The sequence below is a fragment of the Hyperolius riggenbachi genome, chromosome 3 (assembly GCF_040937935.1).
Source record: "Hyperolius riggenbachi isolate aHypRig1 chromosome 3, aHypRig1.pri, whole genome shotgun sequence".
NCBI classification, from domain to species: Eukaryota; Metazoa; Chordata; class Amphibia; order Anura; family Hyperoliidae; genus Hyperolius; species Hyperolius riggenbachi.
In genome coordinates this window covers 218636220-218645710 of record NC_090648.1, presented here as the reverse complement: position 1 = coordinate 218645710, position 9491 = coordinate 218636220, and the positions used below count along the sequence as shown (strand labels likewise).

At 44.5% G+C, this 9491-nt stretch overlaps 1 protein-coding gene across 8 annotated transcripts in view; it reads left to right on the top strand.

Annotated features, from left to right (window-relative positions):
• The window catches only part of NEO1 (neogenin 1), a 199024-nt gene that overhangs the window by 179443 nt on the left and 10090 nt on the right, over positions 1 to 9491 (top strand). For 6 of the 8 annotated variants that reach the window (XM_068275750.1, XM_068275752.1, XM_068275753.1 and 3 more), the window contains exons 21-22: positions 6923 to 6952; positions 7103 to 7168. In XM_068275750.1, coding sequence (XP_068131851.1) covers positions 6923 to 6952; positions 7103 to 7168 — 96 coding nt within the window. The remainder of the gene's footprint in view (positions 1 to 6922; positions 6953 to 7102; positions 7169 to 9491) is intronic. The other 2 variants (XM_068275747.1, XM_068275746.1) reach the window with 2 other exon arrangements.

The following is a 9491-nucleotide window of genomic DNA, read 5'->3' as shown; positions in this document are numbered from 1 at the left end:
AACTACAGGGAGTGCAGAATTATTAGGCAAGTTGTATTTTTGAGGAATAATTTTATTATTAAACAACTACCATGTTCTCAATGAACCCAAAAAACTCATTAATATCAAAGCTGAATATTTTTGAAAGTAGTTTTTAGTTTGTTTTTAGTTTTAGCTATTTTAGGGCGATATCTGTGTGTGCAGGTGACTATTACTGTGCATAATTATTAGGCAACTTAACAAAAAACAAATATACCCATTTCAATTATTTATTTTTACCAGTGAAACCAATATAACATCTCAACATTCACAAATATAAATTTCTGACATTCAAAAACAAAACAAAAACAAATCAGTGACCAATATAGCCACCTTTCTTTGCAAGGACACTCAAAAGCCTGCCATCCATGGATTCTGTCAGTGTTTTGATCTGTTCACGATCAACATTGCATGCAGCAGCAACCACAGCCTCCCAGGCACTGTTCAGAGAGGTGTACTGTTTTCCCTCCTTGTAAATCTCACATTTTATGATGACCACAGGTTCTCAATGGGGTTCAGATCAGGTGAACAAGGAGGCCATGTCATTCGTTTTTCTTCTTTTATACCCTTTCTTGCCAGCCACGCTGTGGAGTACTTGGACGCGTGTGATGGAGCATTGTCCTGCATGAAAATCATGTTTTTCTTGAAGGATGCAGACTTCTTCCTGTGCCACTGCTTGAAGAAGGTGTCTTCCAGAAACTGGCAGTAGGACTGGGAGTTGAGCTTGACTCCATCCTCAACTCGAAAAGGCCCCACCAGCTCATCTTTGATGATACAAGCCCAAACCAGTACTCCACCTCCACCTTGCTGGCGTCTGAGTCGGACTGGAGCTCCCTGCCCTTTACCAATCCAGCTACGGGCTCATCCATCTGGCCCATCAAGACTCGCTCTCATTTCATCAGTCCATAAAACCTTAGAAAAATCAGTCTTGAGATATTTCTTGGCCCAGTCTTGACGTTTCAGCTTGTGTGTCTTGTTCACTAGTGGTCGTCTTTCAGCCTTTCTTACCTTGGTCATGTCTCTGAGTATTGCACACCTTGTGCTTTTGGGCACTCCAGTGATGTTGCAGCTCTGAAATATGGCCAAACTGGTGGCAAGTGGCATCTTGGCAGCTGCATGCTTGACTTTTCTCAGTTCATCGGCAGTTATTTTGCGCCTTGGTTTTTCCACACGCTTCTTGCGATCCTGTTGACTATTTTCAATGAAACGCTTGATTGTTCGATGATCACGCTTCATAAGCTTTGCAATTTTAAGAGTGCTGCATCCCTCTGCAAGATATCTCACTATTTTAGTCTTTTCTGAGCCTGTCAAGTCCTTCTTTTGGCCCATTTTGCCAAAGGAAAGGACGTTGCCTAATAATTATGCACACCTGATATAGGGTGTTGATGTCATTAGACCACACCCCTTCTCATTACAGAGATGCACATCACCTAATAAGCTTAACCTCTTGACGACCAGCTAACGCCGATTGGCGTAAACTGGTCGTCTGCGGGTTACCATGGAAACGGCCGCTCTATCGAGCGGCCTTTCCATGTCAGTTCACGGAGGGTGTCTCCGTGAACAGCCGGAGAGCCGCCGATCGCGGCTCGCCGGCAAAATGTAAACACGCGGGGAAGAAATCCCCGCTGTTTACATCATACGGCGCTGCTGCGCAGCAGCGCCGTAGGGCAGATCGGCGATCCCCGGCCTTTGATTGGCCGGGGATCGCCGGCATCTGATAGGCGGAAGCCTATCCTTCAATGCGCAGGACGGAACTCCGTCCTGCGCATTACGGAGGGAGGTAAGGAGGCAGAGGGCGGGAATGGCTGCGGAGGGGGGCTTTAAGGAGCCCCCGCAAAACGCAGATGGCCGGCGGCGATCAGACACCCCCCCCCCCCTGGCAGGACATCCCCCTAGTGGGGAAAAAAAGGGGGGGGAAGTCTGATCGCCCTGGCATAATACTGATCTGTGCTGCGGGCTGGAGAGCCCACGCAGCACAGATCAGGCAAATCACCCCTGGTCGGCAAGTGGTTAATTGGTAGTAGGCTTTCGAGCCTATACAGCTTGGAGTAAGACAACATGCATAAAGAGGATGATGTGGTCAAAATACTCATTTGCCTAATAATTCTGCACTCCCTGTAAAGTATTCCAAGGCTATTATATCTTTTTTTTGAAACGGGTTGTGAAATGAGACTGACAGTTTCAAAAAATACTAGCCAAGTTTGTGCTACTTTATCATAGATTTAGTTGTCTCTTTACATTGAGGTCATGCTTGTGAAATGAAAGTAGATGGTCAATGGGATGCTAAAAATTACAGCTTGCATTCGGACATCATGCAAATTTAATGCAACTCTGATCTGGGACAATAGAAACCTAAAGTACATTGGCCTCAATTCACTAAGCTTAACTCCTGTCTTTAATAACGTTTCTAGAGTTATCACCATGGTGATGAGGCATGTAGTATTCAAGAAACATTTTACCTTAGTCAAACCTAAAGTTAACTCTTCTGTTTTCAAGTTAAGGATGGATCTCTAAAGTTAACTCTTCAATCCTTAAAATAACTCCAGAATTCTAAAGGTAAAGACAGGCTGTTAATTAACTGCATGTGAAAATAACTACAGAGGAGGTAACGTAAGGACTGAAGTGATAAGATACCTCTCTCACTGTGAAAACTTATCTCTACACCTTAATAAGGCAAAATGGATGTGTGCAGGTAAGTTTTCTCTTGCCTTATTATCTCCAGCACGATCTTAGTGAATTGAGGCCATTGATTGGATTGACCCAACTCCAAGTTACATTTCACCGACTAACTTTAGTAATGCACTTTCTCTATTAGAGGGTAGCTGTACTTTTATTCCCCCCCCCCCCCCCCCCCCCCCCCCGAATTATTTAAAAGTGGTCATTGCTCATAAATGCTGATTATACTGTATTGGTTTTGCTCCTATACATTTATACATGAGCGAACAGCAGATCCCTTTGTTAATATACAGCTCATTAGCAGCTCAATTCTCAACCATAGTTGTCTATGGATGTTACAGTCCAGTCTATGAAAACTTATTTGTACAGTATGAGTTTTTTTTTCTTCAGTTTTTTAAATCCCATTTCCAAGACTTTCCTTTAGGGGTCACACTTCCTTTAATCTCCACACTGTTCTTCCCTGCACCACTCCTAGGACTTTGTGTCCAAATGCCATTACAGGGCATCACTTTTATCCATTGTTTCATACTGGAGGGCAGCTGAAACACTTACTGCTCACTGCTTGGCATGCCAAACATTTTTATATTGACTGGGCAGCTATCTCACATAGCCTGGTAAAACTTACAGGTTTTTTACATTTCTTTATCACATATACAACCGACAATCATTTAAAATCCAAGGGAGCACACAATATAGCTGCCCACACCAGGTATACGTTGCAAGCCATACATTATTGATCAACATATAAATTATGAACCTACAAAGGTCGATAAAAGCACCACTTGAGCATTAACAATGGAAGTATCTCCGCAACACTATCAATGTGTGTGCTAGGACCAATTGGGAAATGTATCGGAACAAGAGAACTAGGCCCTTTAGAAAACAGCACCACACAAATATAGTATTCAAAAATATATGCAAATTTATTCAGTACAATACAGAACTAAAAAAATATACACTATAAACCTATAACAACGATTAAAACATTCATGCCGCCTGTAGCATCAATAATATAAGCATTGGAAAAGTAACATTAGTATAAAGCGCTCAAAAATTGTATACATATAGGCAATATATTGCATAGCCCCAGGGGTGCTCAAAAAGAGCTACCCACTGGGCTTGAACCCGGGTTCAGTAAATTGCGAGTATACCAGTGATAATGTGCAAAAATCCCTAGAGACAATAGAGAAACCACTAATGATGAAACACACAATGTGCTATCAATATGATGCAATATGATCAAAAAAAATTATTGTGAATATACAATTGAACCCATGAGGCTGAGCCACACATTCCCAACAAGTGACTATGATACTGCATACTATGCAAGTAATACAGTGGACAAAAGAGCAATATACTTATCCGGATATGAGTGCAAGCATCAGGCAGGCAAGAGGGAACCCCTGGCGGATGTCTCCACCGGTTCCGCTGCTACTACGCCGCTTTATCAAGAATCTGGAGATTCCCCAGCTCTTGATAAAGCGGCGTAATAGCAGCGGAACCGGTGTTATTTGTGTGGTGCGGTTTTCTAAAGGGCATAGTTCTCTTGTTCTTATACACCTCTTGAGCATTGCAATGATTGCATTAAAAATGTTATATATCCATCACATCCCTTTGTGGTGACTTAAAAAAAAAACAAATCGCAATTCTGGTGGTATTGATCCTAATAGCTCTGTACAGATACTTAAATTTGTAGCAATATGAATGATAAACCAGCAGTAATATGCTGTGGTTCTGCAGTGACCCAAATGCAGTCACTGATGGATAGATACAACCAATGAATCCGGTGCACAGGTCTTCAATTGTATAGTATTCCCCCTAAAATAAGGGGGGAAAGGCTGGGTGCAAAATTTCTTGAACTAGTACACAAATGAGAACCCGCCACTGGAAACCAGTGTCTGGGGGATTTTAATGGGTTTGGGAGGGGTGTGGGGAATCAATTTATATCCACTGCAAGTTTGAAGTAATAAAGTTTTGTACGTTTATAGTAGATGAGTGGCGGGTTCTCATTTGTGTACTGATGGAGAGATGTCATTCTAATATTTAACAGCACATTGATGATGTCCAAACTGATAAGCAAAATAAATTCAAAGAGTGATCAAGAACTTTTTACAGCTTACACCAGAATAGTGCTCTTTTGGTGCAGGCTGGTGGCAATGGCAAAATCAATCTGATGGCAAAAAAAATGCCATCAGATTGATTTTCAATAGATTTTATACTGAAATCTATTGTAAATCTGTTCCTAGTAAAAAAATGTTCCTAAACACATCAGATCAGAAATCTATCTGCTGCTAATCTAACGAGTGTATGGCCACCTTAAAGGACTTACGAGGCCTGATTTTTAAAAAATAAACAAAAAAAGTTAGATACCTGTGTGTTTTTGTAAGGCACGGAGGACGCCGTCCGCGCCCTCCGTGCCGTTCCGCCGGGTCCCCGCTGCTGAATATCCCCCCGAACGACCCCCGACCGCACGGCCCGGGTCGGGCTCTTCAGCCTTCACCAAGATGGCCGCCGGAGCTGGCCGCGGCTGCGCAGTGCGCATAGCCGCGAGTGCGGCTGCGCAGCTCTAAGGCCAACTCCCCGATCCACGCTACTGTTACGTGGATCGGGGGGTTGGCCTTAGAGCTGCGCAGCCGCACTCGCGGCTATGCGGACTGCGCAGCCGCGGCCAGCTCCGGCGGCCATCTTGGTGAAGGCTGGAGAGCCCGACCCGGGCCGTGCGGTCGGGGGTCGTTCGGGGGGATATTCAATATCGGGAACCCGGCGGAACGGCACGGAGGGCGCGGACGGCGTCCTCCGTGCCTTACAAAAACACACAGGTATCTAACTTTTTTTGTTTATTTTTTAAAAATCAGGCCTCGTAAGTCCTTTAAGGCTTTTTTTTTTTTATTGTAGTATATGCATTGTCCAAGTATATTGAGTAATTTACGTGCTTCGAAATTGATCTCAGTAAGCTACAATTAAGGGGGCTACTCACGATACAATGAAATTATCCAATTTTACAGCAATTGGATAAAAACAATAGGTTGTTCAGAAAACCAGAAAGGTTTTATGTATACATGTTCAAGAAATCTGATCAAAATTCCCATTTTTCATCTGATCAATGTTTATGAAAATTGAATGGTTTAGGGTAAATTGCAAATTGGGATTGAACATGTGTGTAGCACCGTGGTCAGATTTTTCAGATATTACAATCAATCAAAAAAAGAAATATCAAAATTGTATGGTGTGTGGCCACCTTTACAGGATGAGAAGCGGTTGATGTGCTGATTCACTGTATGGGCTGGTGCACACCGAGCGGCTTTTTGGGCGTTTTCAGATCCGCTTGCGGCTGCGGATCTGCTTGGTCAATGTATCTCAATGGGGTGGTGCACACCAGAGCGGCAGGCGTTTTGCAGAAACGAAAAATGCCTGGGTGAGGCATTTTTTGGATTTCGGATGCGTTTCTGCCTCAATGTTAAGTATAGGAAAAACGCAAACCGCTCTGAAAAACGGCACTTCAGAGCGGTTTTGCAGGCGTTTTTGTTACAGAAGCTGTTCAGTAACAGCTTTACTGTAACAATATATGAAATCTACTATACTGAAAACCGCAGCAGCAATCCGCAAAACGCTAGCAAAACGCCTCATAAAAATAAAAAAAAGCGTTTAAAAATCTGCTAGCATTTTGCGGATCTGCTTGCGGTTTTTGGTGTGCACCAGCCCTATGAAAGTTCTGCATGCAGGTGAGTTGGGGTATGCGCTTAATGGTCACAAGTCCATGTTGGATAGACAGAAATCTTGCTTTGAAGTTGTGGAATCCAGTCTTGCAGGAGCTATAGAACATGCTTCTGTTGGGGAACGAGGTCTACAAGGATCTGTATTTAGAGGGGCTACCACAGACTCTATGTAGAAGTGTTGTGGGAGTATTTCCAATGACTTCTAGTATTCTCATGAAGCTTTTCAGGGGACATCCAGGACCTGTTGAATAGCAAATGTATGCTCCTACTCCCCTTCACCCAGGGCTATCGCATGCTTTTGATTAGTCCTTCATTCATTTTGGAGATCAGTTTGCAAAACTTTCTATGTATAAACATCAGTGATTAGTAATGTCTTGATTGTAGCATTCCAAATGCTGCTAATATTTTGACTAGGGCTTTCCTCTTTCTAATTTCTCTTTCCTTCCAACCATTCTTATTAAAATTATTCACTGACTAATCACACTTGTTTTTATTATGCCTACCTGTGGCAGAATCAACACCCTACATGCCTAACAATCAAGGTAATTAGAATGTCTATGATTTCAAGATTTCTGGTACTGCTGGTCATTTGAGTGTTTGTATGTATATGTTATGCAGCTTTGTGGTGTCATAATTTCATCTACTATATACATCATGTATTTAGTAATAAAGCAAAATGACTTCTCTTTAAGTCCCAGGTGTTCCTGTGAAGGGAGACCGTACTTCAGATGTAGCCAATGGTAATCCGCCGATTGGAGGTATTTAGCTTAGCAGTTTTCATTGTGTAAATAACAAGCCGGTCAAATATCTGTGCATAAGTGTATGTAATAGCACACTGCAAGTAGGATAGGTATGCAGGAAATTATAGCATATCAGAAGTTAATTCTGGACAGTCTGCTTTGAATCTGTGCTCAGACTAAAGAAAAATGTTTCTATACACTCGGAAAAGTGAGAAAATAACTTTAAAGGGAAGGTTCAGGCAGCGTTAAAAAAAAAAATATCCAAATCCACTTACCTGGGGCTTCCTCCAGCCCGTGGCAGCCAGGCTGTGCCCTTGGCGGCGCTCCGCAGGCTCCCGGTGGTCTCCGGTGGCGAGCCCGACCTGGCCAGGTCGGGCTTCTTCTGCGAGTCATTGGTGCGCGCTGACGTCATCCGACGTCCTCCGGGCTGTACTGCGCCTGTGCAGAACTACTGTGCCTGCGCAGTACAGCCCGGAGGACGTCGGATGACGTCAGCGCGCACCAATGACACGCATCGTGGAGCGCAGAAGAAGCCCGACCTGGCAGCCGGCCTGGCCAGGTTGTGCTCGCCACCGGAGACCACCGGGGGCCTGCGGAGCGACGCAGAGGGCACAGGGATACTGTAGGGGGGTCGGGGGAAAATGAGCTGAACTTACCCGGGGCTTCTAACGGTCCCCCGCAGACATCCTGTGTTGGCGCAGCCACTCACCGATGCTCCGGCCCCGCCTCCGGTTCACTTATGGAATATCAGACTTTAAAGTCTGAAAACCACTGCGCCTGCGTTGCCATGTCCTCGATCCCGCTGATGTCATCAAGAGCGCACAGCGCAGGCCCAGTATGGTCTGTGTCTGCGCAGTACACTCCTGGTGACATCAGCGGGAGCGAGGACACGGGCGTGCAGGCGCAGTGGTTTTCTGACTTTAAAGTCAGAAATTCCAGAAGTGAACTGGAGGCGGGGCCGGAGCATCGGTGAGTGGCTGCGCCAACACAGGATGTCTGCGGGGGACCATTAGAAGCCCCGGGTAAGTTCAGCTCATTTTCCCCCGACCCCCCTACAGTATCCCTTTAAAGGAAAACTGAAGTGAGAGGGATATGGAGGCTGCCATATTTATTTCCATCTAAGCAATGCCAGTTGCCAGGCCCTCCTGCTGATCCTCTGCCTCTAATACTATTAGTCATAGCCCCTGAACAAGCATGCATCAGATCAGGTGTTTCTGACATTAATGTCAGATCTGACAAGACTAGCTGCATGCTGGTTTCTGGTGTTATTCAGATACTACTGCAGAGAAAGAGACCAGCAGGGCTGCCAGGCAACTGGTATTGATTAAAAGGAAATAAATAGGGCAGCCTCTGTATACCTCTTACTTCAGTTTCCCTTTAAAGGACTTACAAGGCAAAATATTAAGTCTAGTTTTACTTATTTGGTGCTTCTTACAGCCCCTAGATGTCATTTGGTCTTCTGCTGGCTGCCTCTAAGGATCTTCATGAGTGCATGTGAACACGCCTATGTCAGGAGCATACTGCGCCTGTGCAGTAAGCTCCCAATGACGTGGGTGCATACTCATGCGGGGCAGGCCGCACTCATGCAGGAGACACCGACCCATCAGGGGTTGGCAATCCTTAGAGGCAGGGAGCGAGGGACCCAAATGACGTCTAGTGGCTGGAAGAAGCCCAAGGTAAGTAAAGCTAGATTAATTATTTCGCCTTGCGAGTCCTTCTAACCCCCTTGCCGTTACAATTCTGGCGGCAAGGGGGCAGCACAGCACTTTTTTTATTTTTTATGGACGTCGGGACGTCAGAGGGAATCCCGATCCACCCCTCAGCGCTGCCTGGCACTGATTGGCCAGGCTGCACAGGGGGTCTGGAGGGGGGGGGGGGTGCACGGCGGCGATCGGAAACTGCACGCAGCTAGCAAAGTGCTAGCTGCGTGCAGGAAAAAAAATTGTGAAAATCGGCCCAGCGGGACCGGAGAAATCCTCCTACGCAGGTTACCCCGAGCTGAGCTGAGCTGTATGCCAAAATCATCAATATTAAAACAATAAAAGGCTTGAACTACTTCAGTTGTGTGTATTTGAATCTAAAATATATGAAAGTCTAATGGTTATCAGTACATTACAGAAAATAATGAACTTTATCACAATATGCTATTTTTTTGAGAAGATCCTGTATATATCTCACCACTCAATCAATGTATCAAAAAATATAATTAATCTTTATTCAGTACAAAAAAAATCAACAAAAACACTAAAAACAATGAACAGTGGGGCACTCTATGATAATAGTAAATAATGCAGATTATACACAAAACTGCAATGCCGGTTAGTACTTTTCTATTATATAT